Below are 22,679 nucleotides of genomic sequence, written 5' to 3' on the forward strand. Positions count from 1 at the left end.
CAACCTGTCTGAGCAAGCCCCACTACTCCTGTGCCCACTACAGGGATATACCCAAGATCAGTAGAGGTAAAGAAGTTGTGTGCTCCCATTTACCCCCAGAGGGAGGCCTATAAATAGGCATGGCAGAATTCTGTTTTGATTTTTTTATAATTTTGCTCCTGTATAAGAATTGTTGCTAACAACGTTTATCAACAAATTGTAAATCCGGACAAGTCACTGGCTTTGTTGCTTATCCGGATCTGGGCATCCAAGAGATACTTTTCCAAATGATTCACTTTGATTATCAAATCCCAGAGGGGTAGCCCCCTGCTCAATAGGTTTAGGACTCTTTTCAGTGGGGTGTCTTCCTTCACTGAGTCTGTGGTCTGAGTAGGGTCACATAGCAATTCAGCCAGGTTTGGAAGTAGCTGAAGATGCCACCTATACCTCCTGTACTGAAAACCTTGATCCATCTCAATCATATAGGATCTCAGAATATAGACAATAGCTGGTGTTTCCAATATTTCCCCTCATCCAATTTTACCAAGACTGGGTCTCCTGATTTAAATTTGGTGAAGCTTGAGGTTGCATTCTGACCATGAATGAAAGATAGCCAAGACATCTTAGGCATGGCATCTCTCAGCTAGGAATGGCCCTAGCCATTTGGCCAGAAAACGTTTTTGATACTACATCCCCCCTTCCTTCCCGCAGCTGCTGAGACAACCCTGCCCACCTCCCCCAACCCACAACCACTCAATCTCCCACCTGCCTCTAGAACAGGTTCTACTCTCAGCTTCCCAACCTTAAGCAGGGCCACTTAGCACCAAGTTTTTATTTTACCTGTAAGATTGGTAGCATTCTGATCTGTTGACTTATAAGAAGCTGAGGTGGGCTTCTGTGGTGACTTGCCCTATAGCTTGCAGGCTTATTTCTGGGTTGCTCTGTAGTACAGCAGAGCTGATAGTTGGGTCTTTTTGTTGTAGAATTATCTTAGCCATCTGCACTACTATCTTTGCCAGTACATTCCCTCATGGATGGTGAGAGCTAGAAATTAGATGCTTGAAATCTCACTTTATCCCAAAAGCTTGGAATTCAGAACTGGTAATCTGTGTCAGTGTTTGTCTGTTTCTTTTGGAATGCTGAAATGGGAAAAAATGCCTTTTAACTTTTCTATGACCTTTTCTAAACCAGTTGGCTTGTTGGTTTAGTGAGAAACAGAATTTTGGACTCAAATTTGCTTATGGTCCATAAAAATTTAGTATCCTTTTGTTGCTGCTCTTGTAAATAGTTCACATGAGAAATGCAAATGCATGAAACTGATGTTATATAATATGTTCTATAAACTGGCCATATCACAGTGGTATCTAAGATTTGATAGGGTTTATGATAAAGAAATTAATCCCACATTTTCTGGTGCTTTGTGACTTGTTTTATGTTAAAACCTTTGGGGGCAGGGTCTATTCTTTGTATTGTACATGTGTGCACAGAGCCTCACACAATGGGGCCCTATTCTGATTTGGGGCCTCTCGGTGCAGCTGTAATATAAAATTAATTTTCTTTAGACCCTAATTTTGGGTGGCTTTTCTTATTGTGGGTCCAATTCTTTGGAAGTTAGCAGGTTAATCACACAATGTATGTTGCTGTTAATGTTTCTGCTGATGTGCCTTAGTTCCATTTTATACCTTTTCACCTTCATAGTGATCTGAAATTGGTTCTGATAAAATGAGCTTTATAAACAGTTGGCCAGATTTATCCCTGGTGGAACTCAATTGGCTTAGTGTGCTTAGACCAGGTCTGAATGTAGCTGATTATTATTATTAAAACAAATTGCTTTTCTCTTATACTATAAAGAGACAGTGAATTCAAGTTCAAACTGCAAACTGTGACCAACTTAATCGTTATAAACTTTTGGAAAGATGTCCCTTCCTTCTCCTTTTAACTTATTGTTCTTTGCTGGAAAAAAAAAAAAGCTAGTCTTTTATAGGCCTATCCCACCTTTCATTGAAGTCAATGGGAGTTGGAATGGAACATAAGCGAGAACACTCAAATATGTTATGTTAGCTCCTTCAGCTACCCTGCAATATGGTGGTCAAGTGCAGGTGAATTAATACCCACGTCCTCAGAATTGTGCAGGGAACTGCAGACCTTAGTGCTGGCTGTGTTCCTACATGGCAGTGCTTGGGCAGGGTGGTGCACTCGACAGCTTTCCAGAATTTTGGCCCCCAATTCAAGCACTTGCTTCAGTGCTTTCCTCAACAAAGAAGAATTTAACATGCTTAAGTCCTATATAAGCATGTGCTTAAATGTTTTTTCCTGAATAAGGATGCTTTCCTCAATTGAGGCCTTTAAAACGATGTCATTGTCCTTGCTAATAGAGGCCTTGACACTGACAATACCTGACATATGCATAAGGGTCTGAGGAGCAATAATGTAAGATGGGGGTCTGCCTTCTGTACAGGTGTGCTGGTAGAAACAGTGCTTTAGGATGTTTTTGGCTTCGTGCTGTACGAGAGGGAGAGGCCAGAGGAAATTGTCTCACTGAATACAGCCTGATGGGGGGAGGAGATTACATCTTCTGCAGCCCTAACCAGTTTGAGTCATGTGCAAAGCCATACATCTCAAATTGCCTACACCCAATGTGGAAAGTGTTGTGTGACAAAGACCCAAAATGAAGGACCCCACAAAATTCTGTATGTAGGAAATGCTGTAGGATTCATTCCATTAGTGTGAATCACCTTGTCTGCATCCTCAAGTTCACAATTCTTTGTTTCCCATGTACATCAATGTCAGTGATAAAATGTGTAAACAGACCAAATTTGTATAGAACATTTGAACTTTGGGACTAAAGTAAGTTATATCACTCAAAATGAGGTATGGATGAGAGAGATATGCATTCCTGCTGACACAATGATTTCTGTTCGTGGACAATGAAAGACATCTCTGTTGGTTGCAGCTTCATTAGAAGACGATCGGGGTGAAGAATCAGCATACTGTTTGCCAAATGGCAAAGGACAAAATTCTTGAGGAACTGAATTGTATTTTCTGAAGCTTTCTTGAGGATAGAAGGCCTTTGTACCAGTGCTTTTTGGTTTTAGGTGATCTCTAATTTTTCCAGCTTCCCATAAGGTGTTGAAAACAATGGAGAGAAAAACCACATGGGTGCAGATCATTGCATTGCTGTTCTCATCATCTCTACACTGAGTAGCTATTTATTAAGGTCAGGGAAAGAAGTTGTAGAGGAGTTTGCTCCGAGGGGCATCTGTGCCATACATTTTCATGTGGTAGACAGAAAGGAGTTTAGTGTTGCCTCTCTGCTAAGCTTGAGGCACACTCTCCTTGAAAAGCGGGGAAGGGGAGAGGAGGGGGCAGAAAATTAAAAAGTGGTGCCTTTCATCACCAGACAGTTGTTCTCAGTCAGATGCCAGGAGAACATTGAATTGTCAGTCTGAAGACTGAGTACAAAGAAGTACACTTTAAATCCAGCTAAGTACATTGCACAGTTAAGACACAATAGCGTTATAAATTTGAAACTGATCCAGGCACTGGAGAGGTCCGTGAACTGTAGCTGGCAGTTACGGTTCTCTTGGAGAAGACTAAACATGGGCATGAGGACCAGAGGACTAAAGTTTTCTTTTTCAAAAGTGGATAATACAAGTTCTGCTGGCGGATCTGAGCTTATTCAGAGGCAGAACAGAGCAGCCCAACGGGAGATGGAAGCAACGGAATTTGTGCAATAGATGTGTGATTTTGGCAGTGATGTGAAATCTGTACTAACATAAAATCAGATGAATGCAGGCAGTTTTACAATTCAGCTTCTAAACTCTTCTCAGAATGCAGTGAAGAACATTTGATTTTTGTGTTTCTTACACCACATTGTGTGAGTTGTTCAAATCCATTTCCAACTTTGCAGAAAGCTTAGGAAAAGGTAAATCTGGAAAACACAACGCATTGGTCCTGGGAACAACCCTTCTCTAAGAAATTCAAATGCATTTTTGTGTTGAACGAAGAAGCCGTTGAGCAGGCTTTTTTTGGCCTGCATTTCTTTCATTCTGAATTTGTGATGTTCCATCTTCCTAGGTCAGGTGGATGGGGAGAGCTCCCAGAAAAACCCAGCATGTTGCAGAAAGTGGTGCTGCTGATTCAGTGCATAGCATTTTTCTCTTGGAACCTGTGCGCCTACTACTTCTATTATTGTGTGTTCATACAGTGGCTAAAATGACAGAGACATGTTATAAAATGTTTTGAAGATATAGCCCCTACTCTAAGGAGTTTATGATCTAAGTATAGGCAAGAAATAGCAGACAGACTGTAAAAGAGCAGGTGAATGAGAGGACCAGGATTATATCCACAAGATTGTCTATTTTTGTTGTTAATGTTCTGGGATTATGCTATCTAAGATTGTTTTTGTTTGTGTGTTTTTTTTGTTTTTTATATGTGGTGAATGTGTAGGGTGGGAGACGTGAGATGTTTGGGAAAGTGGTGAGTCGGTAGGAGGAAAAGAAAAGGGGAAATGAAGAGGAGAACGGAGGCAGCAAGGAAAAGGAGAGGGAGTAATGGATGAAGGGCATGGCTAAGAAGGAGGGGTAAGGCAAGGAGAGGTGTCATGTAGTAACTGGAATGAAGGCTTTTATCCAAAATATGTAGACCAAAAATGTTCATTGTCCTGGTTCTGAAGCTGCAGGTACCGGTTGGTTGGAAGTCCATTATAGGCTGCCCTTCTGGTCTGGGTCCTGCTCTATATAGATAGTCAGCCATTGGCATCTGGGGCCCAACTGCCACTGCTCTTGGGTCTGATGGGGGAGGAGGAGAAGTGTTGAGAGATTCTGTACTCACCCTTTGTTGGGGGGAGGGATAGCTCAGTGGTTTGAGCATTGGCCTGCTAAACCCAGGGTTGTGAGTTCAATCCTTGAGGGGGCCATTTAGGGATTTGGGGCAAAAATTGGGGATTGGTCCTGCTTTGAGCAGGGGGTTGGACTAGATGACCTCCTGAGGTCCCTTCCAATCCTGATATTCTATGATTCCTCATGGTATTGTTGGGTGGCTAGCTGGTTTAGAGAGGCTTCCATGAGCAAGGGCATAACTTGTGATGCTGCTAATGTAATTGTTTCTGGGGCATAGAGTTGTTCCCCATGGTGCTGCTCCTGCAGTCTGGCTACATGCCTTAGAAGTAGTTGGTGATGCACCAAGCAGCCCCTGGCACTTGTTGCCTGTGGCTGTTACTGGCTGGGTGTTTTTTTTTCTCCATTATCAGTGTTGGAGGGCCTACGAACTCTGTGCTACTGAAAGCACATCCTCAAGATGAGACCAAAAGGTCAGTCTTGCCAACTCTCATGATTTTATCATGACTCTTCCGATATTTGGTGACTTTCTGAAAGCTCCAGCTCCTGGAGTCATGTGGTTATGTAAGACTCTCAGGTTTCAATTAAAAATGAAAAGTAAGTTTCTAGCTATTATGGCTACAGAGAAGAACTTGAAAATGTTAACCTTAAAGGCTCAGAAGGAAAATACAAACAATCCAAAGCTTATTTTTTTAAAAAAACTCTGATTTTTGCAGTATAGATTTGTGAGTGCTTGGATTGGGGTCCTTGCAATATTCCAGTTTGGGAAATTAGTTACTTCCAACCTATCATTTTAATTGCATAGGTTGTGATATTCTTCACTTTTTGATCTAAATGGTTTTGTACTGTTGCTAAGTACTTTTAAACAGTGTCAATATTCCACCACGAAAGTAGTTACACTTCAGTTTTGATATAATTCCCCAAAATAGTGTATAAGGTTCTTTTGGATTCATCTTTCCCTGATAATCTATGAGAGGTTTGTGTACATACATGTATAGGGGATGGTAACAGGATTGAGCAATGGGTTATTTTGTTTTATCATCTAAACAAAAATGGTGTATAATTATGATTTGTGAAAAGTTCATCTGAACTGTTTTTGTCCCTCTGTAAGTTTGGCCAAAGCTAAATGTTGTCAAAATTACCAATAATGAATGTGAAGTTTGAGTACAGGTAATTCATCATTAAACAGTACATTCTTTTAAGCACTAAACTAAATTAGTTTAACTCAGATGTTGGAGTGTAGTAGCCATATTAGAAACTCTTTTGTTGGGTTGGGAAATAAAGGGGTAGGAGCAACATAGCAGAGAGGGGAGAGAAAAAGATAGTTCACCTCTTCATATGTTTCTTGCTAAATAATATAATGGTCAGCAACAGAAAATATTTTCTTCTCCCAATTCCTCATCAACAACCTATTCCTCAACCACAAATTCTAGTCTGCATAATAATACTTAGCTCTCATTTAGCATGTTTTATCCCCAGAGCTCCAAGCACCTAAGGGAAGTTGGATATTATTATCCCAATTTTAAGATAAGGAAACAGATGAGGGAAGTGACTTGCCCAAGGTCACACTGGAGGCTGGGTTCAGAGCAGGGAACCAATGGTTTGAAACCTTGGCACTATTGAAGTCAATGGCAAAACTTCCATGGACTTCCAAAGGGCTGGGATTTCACCTCAAGTCTCCTGATTCCTGGTTTAGTGTCCTATCCACTGGAACATATTGACTCTAATAGATTTTTCTGAAGTATCTATTAAAAACTTGAACAGACACAGAGATAGTGTTTTGTAGTGTACCTATTATTAAGGAAGACTTACTGAAGGGGAATCCAGATTTGTGTTCATGTTAAATGTATTGATGATGAGAGGCATATTTAAGGGTATTGGAAAATTCTGATTTTTTTCCTTTTCTTTTCTAGGTAAGTAACTGAACAGGGACATGAAGAATTGGCATTTCAAATGACCACCATGTTGCAAAAGGTACTTTGGTAATTCGCTTTAGTAGAAAGGGCAGTGTCTGAAGAATTCAGTTGTATGCGTATTATGGTTAAATTTTTATTTTTTAGACACTAGTTTGCTCTGAGGAAATGAATTAAGCACAGATCAAAAAGCCATTTTATGGTTTTCTTAGTTTAAATGCTATTCTTAAATTAATTTTAATATTTAAGGGAGTCTACTCTCTTCTTAATGCATGTATATAACTCATATTAATGGACCAAATTTTATCCTTTGTTAGTGCTTTCCAGACCTGTTGATTTCAGTATATTAGTAAACACTGAGGTCAGTGCACAAGTAGAATTTGGCCCACTATAGAAAGCTGTGCGATTACTGCAATGGTGTATCACTAGAAGGAGTCAGATGGTTTTAAGGAAGAATGGACTGTTTAATTAATGAGAATCAGTTGTGGGTGGGAAGCCCTTTAGTGCACTCAGTTCCCTGCCCCTACTTATGGACCTCTGTAAGCTTCAATGTGCTTACCCTTTCTGACTCTAAACTGAGCTCCAAACTGACTTTTAATAGGGCAGGAGGTCCTGCTTTGGGTTGTCACACTATGGAGAAGAGAATACACTTTTTCAGTATTTTTCTTTATTCTTTAGCCAGTATGTTGAAATGGGTTAATTTGTGATAGTTGAAAGACTAATAGGAAGACGGGAGTGGTGACATGAAAAGTGGACTGTTTAAGCTTTTGTTTGACTTCTTTTCTATCTTTCAAGATTTTCTTTCATTTTGAATGAGGTCATGCTGTATTGCTCCTTTGCTGGTACTCATTTGAAAATCTGTCTTATGCTGATTGTAAAATTGATAGACATGTCATGTCTGACTCTCTAAGAGATGACATCACTGAGTAGTCTTGAAAAAGCCAAATGGCTCCTTGTTCTCTAGACAGTTCTGTGCCAGCCAGATGGTTATTAAAGTGTGTAAGTGCTTACCAAGCGATGGAAGGAGGTATCTGGAGAGATGCTGTTAACAAAATGATGAGATTTGTTCATATAACTCCCCTCCACAGGTTTGGAAGCCTACTCTGCTATATTTTGTTTGCAGCATTTGTCCTGCTGGTTATCTTTGAAATAATTCAAAGCAACTGACTTTACTTGCATAGAATGTTTGTTGTCAAAAGTGACAGTCTGTGGAATCCTCCAGAAATGAGAGCCTGGATGCTGAGGAAACAACTGTCACTCAAAATAAATCAAGTTGTTATCCTTTTATGAATGCTAATGTTTAATTAATTGGCAGACTTTTTAGGCATTAAATGCTGGCTGCAATTAACCTCTTTACTTAGCCGCACGTTTCCATTAAGCCCCATTTTTCTTTTTCTGTTTTACCCTATTGGGCCTTCATTGGGATGTTCATCTTATACAGATGTGGTACCCTGTGTGGCCTCTTCTGAAACTGATGTCATGGCTACCTGGAGTTGCTTTAAGAGGAGTAGTTCAGCTTGCTTTTTACCACAGCTTTTCCTTATCTGGAAATTAATTGCCTTATTTTCCAAAGTGCTGAAGAACCCCAGTTCCTGATTATTCCAATGGGTGTGATAGGTGCACAGCACCTCTGAAAACTAGGACATACAATTAGATTTCTACAACATGAGCTGAGAAAGAAGATGAGTCAAATTTGTTCCCCCGAGACTTGCTCTTTCTTAGGAACACCAAGAACCTTTAGAACAAATGTGTATATGTGCAAAAGTGGTAGGGTGACACTACCTAGTTCCCAGTGAACAAATGCTCAGCTTCCCCTTCTGTATGAACTGGTGTTCAACTCCACTGTTGTATACTAACATATGAAAATGGAGTATGAATTGAAGGTACATGCTTTCCTCCCATTGATAAAATCTGCAGATAAGACTCAGTTGTTCAGTTTTGCTCTGTATTGAAGTGTGTAATATTTTCTGATTAATGTATATTTCAGTAATGGTAGAAAATAAATTGGAGAAAGTAGAGATGAGAGACACAGCTAGACCTTTTCATGAAATTAAATCTGTATTCAGACAAAGTAATTCCTTCTGCTATATACAGACAACATACGGTAATTTCTTCTGGTTTGTGCATGGAGTACGAATCCAGGATGTGGGTTAAAATGTTCAAAAGTGCCTAAATGATTTATAAGTGCATCCCCCTAAATAACACTGTACTGACTGGAGCATTGATTATATTTATGCGCATCAGAGGATGTTAGAAGAAAGGAAATATAACAGTTCTGACAAAATGTGTGTACTCCTCCTCCAGCAAGAAGAGGAAGAGGTTAATGAACTGGCTTGGTAGGGAAGGAAAGTATGTATCGTATCATCCCTTCGGGGTATAAGATATCTTTGCTAGAGGGGGTAAAGCTGACAATTGGGCCTCTAAAAGGAAGGGTTTTGGCCATGCAAGAGCTCTTTGGCCAAGATTTTCAAAAGTGACCAGTGGTTCAGGGATCCTCAGTTTGAGAAACTTTAAGAAGAGTTGGGGATGATATTTTGGCCCCACTGAAGTAAATGACAAAACTTGATTGACTTCAGTGGAGGAGGATTTCACCCTTCATTTTAAATGGTGGGTTCTCAGAGTAACCTTTGAATGGGCTAGTATTTACTTTACTACTGCTCTCCCAGTGCCTCAACACAACTCGTATAGAAAGGTACGTGGAGACCCAGAAATCAGCCATTGAGGATTTTCAGCAATGATTGCACAGGGTCAACCTCCCCACAATCAAGTCTAAAAAGAACAAGAGGAATTAACTTAAGTACCAACTTTGTAAAATTTTATAATAAAAACCAAAATAATAGCTTAATTGCTACTAAATAACAAGGCGACTTCATAATCCACATACATTATCTTCAAAGTGAAGCGTAAATATAAACAAAAGACACAGATTAAATCTAAACAGGTCAGTTCCCACAGAAATACAGTGAGAAGTAAAAGAGTTCCATTAGCTTTAGGCTGAGTTCGTTAGAGTCTCTGTTCATCACCTGAGTCAAAAGGTACTGCAGTGGTATCTTTCCTTCTCTTGCTTGCAGAAATATCCAAATGGAACCCCCACACGGACTTTCTCCTCCTCTGCTGGAGTGTGGAATCACTTAATTAGCTAGTCAGCTAACTAATAACCAGCGTATTGGTATTAATTGTGTAAGTGAATAATTCTGCTGCAAAATGCTTCAGAGTTAGAGGAAAACAGCCTCTTTCTGTTCCTGTGGCTGAGCTTCTCCCGACCCATCACACAGATTACGTGTCTTTGTAAAGCAGCTGCCCTGGCTACTTTTCCTCAATTAATTCTTATTAATCCATCTATAAGGAGCCTACTGAGCATGCCAAAAACTACCACAAGCAGTTCCAGAAACTTTTGGATATGGAACAGAGCAACAGACACCACTCATTCCTCCTCTATCCCTTCTCTCTAGATCTCTTAAAGTTATATCTCTCCCTGTTAGGCATGCGGGTTACATCAGCACTTTCTGAAAATCAGACCTCTTTAAGATGTCTAAGGTGAGCATCCAAAATCCACTGCCCACTTTTGGAAATCTTGTCCCTTGCTAGACTCAGAGAGAAACACACTCCGCATGAACTCAGACTTGGGGGCTCTGCCTGGGGAGGGTGGGACACTGGCAACATTGTTGTGAGTTGACCTTTTCAAAGGGCTGAAATAAAATCCTGTTTGACTAAAAATGGTGATTTGCCTTTGAACCCTAAATTTAGTAGAACACTTGGTGGCCCAATACAAAGGAAATGACTATGGGAGGACCACAGTATAAAACCTCACATTACTGTGCCTGTCTTAAGTGTGTATTTGGGAATTATATCATCTGTGCAATGTCAGTGATACTATTAATTTATTCTTTAGTTTTATAAACAGAAGAAAAATATTAGGACAACTGGTACAGTGTTTGCATGTTGAATATCCCTTGCAGTTGATAAGTGTAAAATTAATAAAAGTTTATCCTGGATAAGGTTTGTCTCTCATGGGTTAAATTAGGATCAACTGCAGGGAAACAAATGTAATGATATAAAAAGATGAAATTACAGTGATTCATGTCAGACAATTTAATCTATTACATCTGACATGTTATCAGAGCTCTGAAATGTAACTACAAGCTTCCTGTTGGAAATGTATCTTGTCCTGTCTCTCTGTGCTCCACAATGATACTCTGCAGTGAATTATCACTACCTCACTGCAGCTGTGTACATTCTACTAGAAGCCAGTGCAGACTGTCTGCTGATGAAGAAAACAAAATTCCTTTAATATTTGTGAAACAAACTAGCCAACGTTTTATTATTGTATCTTTAGAACTAGGGCTCAGTACACTCCTTGCTGTTCCAATGGTGGACTGTGTCATAGTCTCATGCAACCTAGGATATTAATACTTGATATTTTAAAAGCATTGTTTCCTTCCATAGTTGTTCTGTGACACTCAATTCTGTCCATCAAGCCATATACACTAGACTAGAAAGGTTACATTTTAAACAACATACCAAGGATATATGCTACATTCCGGTTGTGAAACTTCAAAGGACATACTGTAGCTCAGGGGTTGTCAGCCTGTGGGTTACAACCCACTGGGAAGTCATGAACAGGTTTCAGGGCAGTTGAGATGCTCTTATCTTCTCCCTTTCTTACACTTCCATTTTAAAAAAAAAATGTTTCTAGCCCTTATAATTGCAGAGAGAACTCCCCAAAAATGACCCAGGTGTAAACTGATCTTGTGACACCTGCCTGAATCTTCATACAGCCTAAAACAACAAACTTAAGAGGTGTATCTTGCCCCATTTATCATAGTCAACATCCCAGAGAGGCTGCAATTCTGCAGCCATGGAATCTGGCAGCTTCTATTATTTCATAGAATGGAACATGGTAATTATTTGGCATTTTGCTTCCGTCAGCCAACTAACATTTTCAGTTGACTCCTTGCCCTGCTGGGACCTGTCTGCAGCTGCCTCTTGCTCTCCAGCTTCCCCCTCAAAGGGAAGATAATTAGATTTTATAGTGCATGCTCCCTGCACTGTTTCAAGGAGCCAAGCAGCAAAGCAGTCCTGACCACCCTCCTCTTCTCCTCAGTCTATCAGCTGCCTTGCGGCCTGACTTTCCTCTCTGGTGGACTCTGACCAAAACACGAATGAAAATGTTTAACTACTGCAGTACTTCAACATGTTGCATTAGGATTCTGCATAGAGCCATTAGAGCAGGAGCCAGTTGAAGGCCAAGCATCCATCTTTACAAAAAACCTACTGAATTATTGAAGCAAAGTTCGTAGTTTTTCAGAATTGTTTTATTGACTGGCCGTGCTGTAAACACAAAAACATTCCCAAGTACCACAGTTGATGTCACTGCGAATAGTAAAATTTGCTAAGCCTTTTAACTGGGAAACATTGATTGTGCCTTATACCTTAGGTCTCATTATAGTTAAATTGGGCTCTGATGTAGCAAGTCAACTCAAAGCAATTGTTGTCTCCAGTGATGCAGTTGCTTCATTGACTTAAAATGTTTAGTGTTAATAGAAATTCTCTTTGGCATATTCTTTGTGACATCTTTACAAATCTAAATGGATATTAAAGCTGTCTAGATGAAGAATTATGTCTTGTTTATAATATGGGTAGCCAACTAGTAAACTGCTATTGTTACATCATAATTTAATAGACATATTAGGAAATGCTGACGGTTCTAAGAAAAAATATACAATTTTAAAAATACTTGAAAGGATAGCAAATCTTACTAGAGTAAGCAACTTGGCTTATTCTCCAGATGCCAAGGATTCCAAAAGAGGTACTTGTTGAGTCCAGAGAGAATGAGTTCTTCAAGGGACAGAGACTACTGAGACTAACATCATGAAAGAAGTTGTGGGTGTGCTAATGGGCAGAAACTCTGAAACAGTGTGGAAAGAAGATATACGTTTGTATTTAACCATGTGGTTTGCCTTTTGGCACTGACCTAGTCCTTGAAGAGCACTGCACTATAACTGGCAGACTTGACAGGTGTACTTAAAGTCACATATCTGAGTACTAACAGTAGAACAAGGCAGGAGATTTACTGCCTAAGAGCACATTTCTCAGAGAAGAACTGTCTGGAAAACCATGCACGGTGTGTTCTTTCTACAGCCACTACTTTGAGCAGAATGGTCACCACACCCAATTTGTTCCTCATTCATTCTCTAAGCTGAAAGCTATTTCAACCATAGCTACATAAGTATCTTAAAGGGCCTAAATATCCACTCACTGGGCAAGTAATACACAACTCCCACTCATAGCAAGGGCATTGTGGGTCTAACCCGACAAGGTGGTGATCATTTCTGAAAGGTGCCTTCAAGTTCCACTGGCTTCAGCACCCTCAAAGAATCAGACCTGTTGTGTGCATATTTATTTTAGGGCTTTTTACTGCTACCCATCACCACAGTTTCTGGCAGTCTTCCACATAAATCAATAGCAATAGTTAAGTCCTTAATAGACCTCATGGAGCCACTGGCACATCTCTTTTTCTGGGGTCAAAACAATGCTTGGGGGTCAAAGGCAGTATACCACCCTATGGTTTTTCCACTTGCTCATTTTAGTTAAAGTGAATATATATATTTTCTTACATTTTCTTTAGAATTTTTAATGCAAATGCAATGATCATGCTAGAGCCCTGCAGAATGAAGTCCTTTATATAGCCAGTAAATAAATGCCAACATGATCAAATTTCCCCATCCTGTTTCAACCCTGACTATCTTTATGGTTCAAAGGGTAATTTATTCTCCATGCCCAGTCAGACCTTCCTGTCTTCTGAAATTGCCAAGCAAAGTGCCAATTAATATAAAATGCTATGGTGGTTATTCAGATTTGGACACCCCTCCATTGGAAAATGAAATAAAATGATTGCAACAGCCAGCATATGGTAAGAACTTCATGTGATGAGGTACCTAGTACTTGTAATCAAATTCTTGGTGACGATAAGCTACCAACTCCCTACCCAAGAAAAATCTCCAGGCCAGAAAAAAACCAAACACACACGCTTTCTTCATTTTATTATTCTAGTTTGTGGTCATTTCGTCATGTTAAAAAACGTTTTTGTGATCATCATCATCTTCTTAAGATCCAATGCAAGTAACCCAGAAAAAACAAACTATGGCAATACAATAAATGGAAATTGGCAAGATAGGAGTAATACAACAACAAGCCACCACCCGTTACAATGAAAAAGAGTAAGAGAAGACAACAATGATCTCAAAGTACAATCCTCATGACTGCCAATTGAAGTTATATTAAGTTTTAATGTAAACAAAAGGGAAAAGAAAACCAGAAGTGCTATTTGCACATTTCAAGAAGGAGAGAAATCTAATTATAGAACGATAAAGATAAAAAGTGCAGACATGAGATCATTCTGTCAACTCAGGAAGTTTAGTTGCTGACTGTACTAAATCATTTCTAACACAAACATACAGGCCTTCTACTTCTAATCTTTGTTACTAGTGCGAGAGCTTGTTTATCTACAGCAGAACACTACCTGCAGAGTGGTGTGATATTTCAAAACAAACTGTAAAAATATTTCGCATCAACCTGAATTAGTGTTCAACCCTGACTCAAAAATGTTTGGCAAATAGATTAAGCTTGTTCATGCAGTTGAGAAACCAGCATGTTTCCCCATTCTTATCCCTAGTCAACCAGCCAGTTCCTTACCTCACCATTCCCATCAATCTCACCCGTGAAGCTAAGCAGCTGGGTTGGGAGTAGGGAGAGACTGTCCGGAGCTTGTTGGGTTAGAGAGAGAAAAGTGCTAAGCTACAGCACACTAACAGGTGAGTACATCAAAACCTAGGATAGATATGGTAGGCACAGTAGTTTGTGGAGGGCTCTTCGTGGAGATTATCATTCATCAAACATGAACTCCAAGTGAATCTGCAGAGACTGGGTCAGTTCTAAATCCTCTGAATCAAACTGAAGGATTCAGTCTCGTTCTGGGTCTCTGAACGAGATCCTGCAGGGCTCTCAGTCCTCATTACCCACACCAGACAATGATCCAGTCTTGGGGGCTAGCTACGTGTACTAAGACTCCTTGCTCCCCCGTCCCTTTCTTCAAAGGAGAAATTGCTTAGGGGATTGACTGTCTGTAACAGAATGGGAAATGAACTGATTATTTTTCCCCTTGGCTCAAGCTTACTCAAGTGCAACAGGTTCCAGAGCTGTCGTCGTCTTGGCATGCAAAGCCACTTTGCTGGCTCCACAGGAGCTGAATCAGTCAGGCCCATTTCCTTTTTGTCTGGCATCACATGGAGCAAAGCCCACTATACCAGAGCTGCTTTATTAAAACTAAGTCTTTAGACTCCTTCAATTTGAACAGGAAACAATCGCAAGTTGTCTCCACCACACACATGCCTGTAATAAGTGCTTACCCTTTTAAAAAATGAAATGTACATGATTTTGAAAGATGTCCTGTCAAACTCTACAGCATGTGTGTGTGAATTGAACATTTCAAAAACCAAAACACAAAACGAACACAGTTGTAACTTTTAAATGACTTTTAGAAACTAGTATAAGCACTTAGCCTTTTAATCCTGTTGTCTGGATGCTCTGCTGTAATTTTCCATTACTGCCAGCCATTAAAATATATACATATATCAATCCTTCCCAATATCAAATTACCCAGAGAACATCTCTTCTAGACTATCAATCTGTCTTGTCTTTAACACCATTTCTCCCAGTGGACAAAAGGGATTGTGAGTAGGATCTCCATCTCACACATGTATTATAGTGCACTGACTGAATTAACCCATTGTGCAGGAGTTCCATGCTGATATATAGACTATATAACTGGTATACAAAAAAATACCTTTCAGCTTTAGGCAAACGTCAGAGAGACAATCCGAGTAAAACATGTCAACATGCATTATACTTGCTTTACATCAGAGAGCATGTCAGTATCTCCATTGCTATGTGTTGTCAGTCCCATTGGTTATGGGCATTAAACGAATGTGGAAGTGTAAATGCGAGGGGGAGAAATGAAGGAAAGGACTGAGATAGTTTTAACTAGATACAATAGCTAGATTTTGCAAAGTTTGCCTTTGAAGCTTCACAGTAGTGGAAAAACACCAATTTTCATTTGAAAAAGTTAAGGGAATTATAATTATTTTTTCAGTAATAAGAATCAAAAGGCAGAAGAAGCCATTACTGATGGGCTGAAAGCTACCAAAATTACTTCCTTTCTCCTATATAAAGAGGTCTATAAATCTAAAGGGAAAAGCTGATAGGGTCTTAAAACTGTCCATGGCTCTCTTTTCAGTCTCCAAGTGAAATTCCACATGTGAACTGATGGCTGCAATGAGCAACGTGCTAGCTGCCAAATTTTCCCTCTTTTTTTTTTTTTTGTCTGTCTTAACCTTACTGCCAACAATGTGGGGTTTTGTTGTTGTTTTCTGCATTAACCTTGCTGCCCAAACCCCTATTTTTCTTTTATTGCAAGTATGGCAGTCCAAAGGGCATTATCGTTATTTGTCTCGAGCTTGAGAATGGGTAGTTCTTGCCAGCCAAATACATTTTATAAGGTACTTGTAAGGAAATTTATGTCTGAGAGTGAACCATTTTCCTTAAAGCAGTTTTTACAATTTTTCTTTATAACATCAGAGGGGATGAAAAAACTGTTCTGACCCTGTCTTCAAAGCCACTTTTAAAGATGTTCTCCTTGCATTGATATTTCTCTTAATTACAGTCTTTCATCTTTTTCCACACTTGATTTCTGAAGCTTCCCACATATGGCTGCACCAATAAAGGACCCTTCCCAAAGCAAAAGAGCACTTTTGTAATAGGCTTTGTACTGACTTGGGAACTAAATAGGGACAGGAAAAGAATGTTCTTTTCAAGTGCACCGATAAGCTACCTAGATAATAGTAGATTTCTGGTATTCTTTATTTCTTTAAGTTTAAGCACTAAAAAGTAGCCTGTCAGTCTCTCAACAACATAATAATAACCACCCAACAGCACTAAAAAAATCTTACATGGATAACACACAAACTCACCCCACTAGGGGCATTGGGTGTGAATGCTTTTGCAGTTACCTGGAGGAGTGCAGTGATCAGGCATGCGTGCACGGTTGCAGTGAGAAGCAGTATAAGGACATGACAAGAAGACCAGGGGCATGAAGCTATCAGAATTGTTAACTAATCAACTCAGACAGGCAGTAAATCAAAACATGAGTGAAATCTTCTTTCCACCACTCCCATTACCTTCAGGAATTCTCGAAATTCCTGTCAAATAAATGGCTTTTGTAGAATGGCTGCTGGAAGGTCATGATGTTTGGGCTATTTTAGATTAAGAGATGGAACAGTTTTCAGAGTTCCAGAGGCCAATTTTCTAATTTGTGAAAACCAAAAACTAAGCGTCAGAAGCTCTCCCACCCCCTGCTCCACCTCTTCCCCCTAAGACCCCACACCTGCTTCACCTTGTCCCTCAAGGCCCCATCCCCACTCCTCTTTTCCCCCTCCCCCATCATTTGCTGCTTTCTCCACCTCGGTCCCCAACCAGCTGAGCAGGGCTCTAGGTATGGAGGGGGTGACTAGGGCAGGATGTTTGAGAAAGAGCCACTTTCAAGGAGTGGGGGTGGGGTGACTGGGGCAGGACAGGAGGCAGCACATACGGGGCTAGGCATAAAGGAGGCTGAGAAGGGGGCCCAGGCAGGGGGCCCAGCCACCGGCCCCACTCCTCAAATGCCATGCGCTTCAGGATCCCTCCCCCAGGTGCCAGCTTCTGGTACCTCTTTCTGCTGGAGCCAGGCAGTTCCTGAGTGCTCCTCCAGCTCCAGCAGCAGCAGCTCTTCCTGCCCTCCCAGCAACAGAACAGATGGTTACTCAGGTAACTGGACTTTTGGTGTCAGGTCAGTAGCACTGACCGACGCTATCAGGTCCCCTTTTTTGACCAGTCTTTCCAGTCCAATACTGGACTCCTGGCAACACTATCCAGGACCCTCACCAAAAATTTTATAATGAGAGGATTCATTTTTATCTCCTTTTGCTTTGTGCTGTATTTGTGGACAATAAGATTAGTAACAGCTGAAAATAATCATGATTAGTAGAGCAGGTGGAAGTATTTTTGAACATTTTCCTCTCAAAAAATGGGGTTTTGTCAAAATTGAAATTATCTGCAGGAAAAGATTTCAAGTTGACATTAAGCACTGCCTCTGCCTTAGCTGCCCCAGTGCCTCATGGGAGTTGCAGGTCTGGGTCCTTAGCACCCCCATTCTCCCCTATGTGCCATTCTCCCTAGCTCGATTACATCTCCCATTATGCATTGCAGTCCCTCCGCTTGCTGGTATATATGCCAGTGGTTGGGAACGACTATTCTAACATATCAAAAGTCTAAGGTTGCACTGACTGCTCTGTTTATGGTACAGGTGCAAATTCAAGACGGTCTAAAGCTGTGAAATTGGGATCTGGATTTCAAACACCACCGGAGAGTTTGGGATGTTCAGAATCAGCATGTTTTATTTGAACTGCATCCTACTGGTGCTCATTACTCTTTGAGTCCTACTCATAAATGTACATCTCTGTTTTGCCAATGCCTTTAAGTGCTTCACCAGTGTACTCTTTATCTCAAGAGATAGTGGTTTCACTGGCAGTATTTCAAGAACCAATGTGGAATCAATTTGAAGGGAGATTTGTGTTCTAGCTAGTAGGCTGAGCAGTTTGCATTGGACATAAATGCTAATGGCTTTTTTTCAAAATACCGGTTGTAATCAGTTATCTTGACATAAACCACTGGGTTCTCTAGGCTACTGCTTTGGGCAACCACCAGTTGTGAAATCAAATGATTTGTTAAATTCCCCCATATTATACCAAATCACTTTTCTCCTGTAGAAACAACATCAGTGAAAGCTGTAGAAGACTATCCTGTTTTCTTTTCAAATTAGGCATGCGGAGTTTTCATGAACTGCCACGTAAAGGATCTGTGCTCTCCATTATGGGATCTATTCTGCAAACTCCCAGGCTTCTTTTGAATTTAGATAAAAACTCTTTTTACATGTTTAAACATAGTCATTTAGTTGGTATTGATTTAATTTTTGTCTTTTCTATTGGTTAATTTATCATGTTGCGATTTAGTGTAAGGTTGTAAAACATGGCAATTTCCTGTTTCCAAAGAAAAAAGTGCAGTCAAGAACAATTGTATAGTCTTTGTTGTAATCACAGCAATTGTTTCTAAATTCCTGAGAGGCGAATGCTGTCATCTGTGGCCCAGTCCTTTACCTGCAATGCTTCCAGTGGCCAAGTAAATGGTCTTTGCACAGGGAACTCACTGAGTTTGGAGGGGATGTGGGGAAACCCTCTCCACACCTCCGGCATCAAACCCATTGGCACACTGTAGTGGCTGCAGAGCTGCTATGGGGTTAGTAGTGTAGCCCACATCTATAGTCAGATGGGAGTCCTTTCACACGCCTCTTGTGGGGGGTGTGGGCTGGTGAGTGCGCATCGCTGCAGATATTCTAGTCAGTCCTCTCTCAGAAACACCCTGCACTGCAATGGAGAGACAAGGGTGCAGACTTCCTGTGTCACAAACAATAATTCAGCATTTCTTCTTAAGGAAGACTTTGCAAAGAATATTATGCAACTCACATAATATGCATGCATAGTTGTTTGAGGCCAATTTCCTTAGGAAATTCCTCGTGTTGTTTTCCATGCCCAGAGCCATTTTGCCTAGCTAAAAGCTGGGCCTCCTCCTCATCTTCACTTTTTTGCTTAGACCAGAATGTCACTGTAATTTGTCTATGAACAAATGTCGCCATGAGAATGAACTATAATCTGTTGAATCAGACAATTACTTTATTCACTCAAAAGGTCGTAAAAGATAATAGTGGAGGAAGTTCTTGTTTTTTCCCTGATATCTGAGTACTATAATGAGCGTATTTTCACAAAAGAGTTAGTAAAAAATAATCAAAGGATGTCTAGTTAATTTAAAGGAGAATGAAGGATATGTTGTTTGAAATTAATGAATTCCCATTCCAAATAAAGAATTGGACTTTGGTACAAACCAACATGGCTTTCGTAAAGGAAAGCTGTGACTCTGCTATTCCAGGAGAATTCTTTCAGGGAGTCAACAAAATAGTGGAAAGAACAAAGATGGTTGATATTGTTAATGTGGACTTCAAAAAATCTTTGACAGACTTTCACAAGAGGATGTTAAGGAAACTAAGTAGTCTCTGTATGCAAGTGTTAAAATGTCTGTCGTTGGTTAGGGCCAAGAGAGAGTAAACAAAAAGAAAGAATAAATGGTCTTTTTTTTTTTAAGGATCCAAATGGAAGGATCCATTCCCAATCCAACCTAGATCTGGTATTTAACTTAATGATTTGAATAAGGAGGTAAACAGTGAAGTAGTAACAGTCACAGGGAGAGGGATAGCTCAGTGGTTTGAGCATTGGTCTGCTAAACCCAGGGTTGTGAGTTCAATCCTTGAGGGGGCTATTTAGGGATCTGGGGCAAAAATAATTGGGGATTGGTCCTGCTTTGAGCAGGGGGTTGGACTAGATGATCTCCTGAGGTCCCTTCCAACTCTGATATTCTATGATTCTAGATGATACAAAACTCTTCATGTTAGTGAATGCTGTGAGGAGCTACAGAAGACCTGTTGATTGGTATATCTGAGTACTGTGGCAGAAGAAAGGAACTGTAAGTGAGTGTAAGGTGATCCATGATGAAAGGAAAGGTTTGAGCTACTTACACATGTTGATGGGTGTAAATTGGGTAACTGTTAAGGAAAAAAAGATGTCCATGTCACTGTGCACAGCTCAGTGAAAACAAGCAAACAGGATGTTTGGGTGTATTAAGAATGGGACAGCTAAGACTCAACATATTATAAAATTATATAAATGGATGGTACATCCTGAACATGAATCATGTGTTTTAATTCTGGACACCCATTTTAAACAAAAAATATATAGAATAGAAATAGAAATGGTCCAAGAAGGGCAACAAAACTGATTAGAGGCATAAAAAGTCTTCCTCAGGAGGAGAGATTAAAGGGATTCAACCATACAGTTTAAAGAGGAACATGAGGGGAAGTGCTCGAGGTAAGTAAGGTAATGAATAGTGTAAAGAAGGTCAACCAGAAATTGCTATTTCTCATACTTGTAGAACAGGGGTTTCTCCATCAGGATGGTCACAAACAGATTTCAAAGTATTCCAGTCACCCTTTCATATCTTTTCATTAAAAAAAAGTGCTTCTGGCCCCTATGATTGTGGTGGTAACTTCTAAAATGTGAACTAAGGATAAATCAATGCAGTGCTGCCTGCCTGAATCTGCAGACAGCCTGAAACAATAATTGTAAAATAGGGGTTCTTAAACCTTGGTGTTGCCTTGTTCTCCACTGAGTATATGCAAGCTGTGATTTTTTTTGGAGGCTTGTGTCTTAGTCAAATTTGCATAGGGAAGGCAAAAAGTACATCCCTGAGACTAGGGTGGGTGACCTCTTGTGCCAAATTTCAAGTCTCTGTTCCAAAGCATAGAGGTGCTGGAGCAGGGGTAGGCAAACTTTTTGGCCTGAGGGCCACATTTGGGTGTAGAAATTGTATAGCGGGCCATGAGTGCTCACAAAATTGGGGTTGGGGTGAGGGCTCTGGCTGGGGGTGAGGGCTAGGTGGGTCCAGCAATGAGGCGTTTGGGGAGTGGGAGGAGGCTCCGGGAGGGAGGGGGGAGGGCTCTGGCTGGGGGTGTGGACTCTGGGGTGGGGCTGGGGATGAGGAGTTTGGGGTGTAGGAAGGTGCTCCGGACTGGGACCAAGGGGTTCGGAGCATGGGAGGGGGATTGGGGTTGGGGCACAGGAGGAGACTCAAGGGTGCAGGCTCCGGGCAACATTTACCTCAAGCAGCTCCCAGAAGCAGTGGCATGTCCCTTCTCCAGGTCGTACGCGGAGGCATGGCCAGGCGTCTCTGCTGTGCGATGCCCCCTCCGCAGGCACCGCCCTCACATCTCCCACTGGCTGCAGTTCCCTGCCAATGGGAGCTGTGGGGGTGGTGCTTGGGGCAGGGGTAGCTTGCAGAGCAGAGCCCCCTGGCTGCCTCTTTGCATAGGGGCCAGAGGAGGGCTATGCTGCTGCTTCTGGGAGCCGTGCAGCCGCTGACCCTGCTCCTGGGCTGGAGTGCTGGAGCGGGGCAAGCCCCAGACCACACTGCTAAGTGGGAGCTCGAGGGCCAGATTAAAATGGCTGGCAGCCCGGATCTGGCTCACGGGCCGTACTTTGCCCACCCCTGTGCTAGAGCTTCTTAATTAAATGGATGTAAGAATATTATTTAACATGGGCAATAATGTATTTTCCCCTAATCTTGTTCTTGAAAATAAAAATCTCTTCCCCCCGCCCCCCCCCCCCCCAAAAAAAAATCGGCCTCAGGCAGATACCCAGCATGGAAAATTTCAGCATGAACATTTAAATTAGGCAATATTATAAGCCACTGAAAACAGGATGTGATGGGGTGTTTAAGCCCCACACTGGCTACCAATAGGTTAGCAAGCCCCTGAGCCCAATTAGACCCTGGGTGGTACTTAATTATTTTAGGCATAATTAGTGATGAAACCCAGCTGTGAAGGAGCTTGGTCTTCATAAAGGAAGGAGCTCAGGGCCATGGGAAAAAGGGTCAGCAAGAGTCCTATTAGAGAGAGCATTCTGCATTTCCTCTCTCTGTCTAAAAGCAGAGAGGAGCCTGGAGGCAGAACCACAGGGTTCTAAGTCAGGAGGAAGTCTGGGAGGCTGGGGGTAGTGAAGCCCGGGGTCAGAGGCAGGTTGTTCTGAGCCAGGAAGAAGCTGGAATCAGTGAAGCCCAAGAGTCAGTGACAGTAGGGGCATTTGGACTGAAGTTTGAGGCGCTACAGTGACTCTCTTGATACTAGGGTAGTAGAGACTGGCGGGGAACAGGGAAGGCTCCTGCAGAGCTAGGAGGAAGCTTGTACAGGGTAGGG

The 22,679-nt window shown here is 41.2% G+C and overlaps 1 protein-coding gene across 3 annotated transcripts in view; it reads left to right on the forward strand.

Moving 5' to 3' along the window:
- Positions 1-22,679, forward strand: part of ANK2 (ankyrin 2) — a 566,593-nt gene that overhangs the window by 79,808 nt on the left and 464,106 nt on the right. For 2 of the 3 annotated variants that reach the window (XM_073340929.2, XM_073340928.2), the window contains exon 2: positions 6,731-6,791. The exons of the other annotated variant lie outside the window; for it this stretch is intronic. In XM_073340929.2, coding sequence (XP_073197030.2) covers positions 6,771-6,791 — 21 coding nt within the window. In that variant the 5' untranslated portion in view covers positions 6,731-6,770. The remainder of the gene's footprint in view (positions 1-6,730; positions 6,792-22,679) is intronic. 3 annotated transcript variants of the gene reach the window in all.

This window comes from Lepidochelys kempii, chromosome 4 (genome assembly GCF_965140285.1).
Source record: "Lepidochelys kempii isolate rLepKem1 chromosome 4, rLepKem1.hap1, whole genome shotgun sequence".
In the NCBI taxonomy this organism is placed as follows: Eukaryota; Metazoa; Chordata; order Testudines; family Cheloniidae; genus Lepidochelys; species Lepidochelys kempii.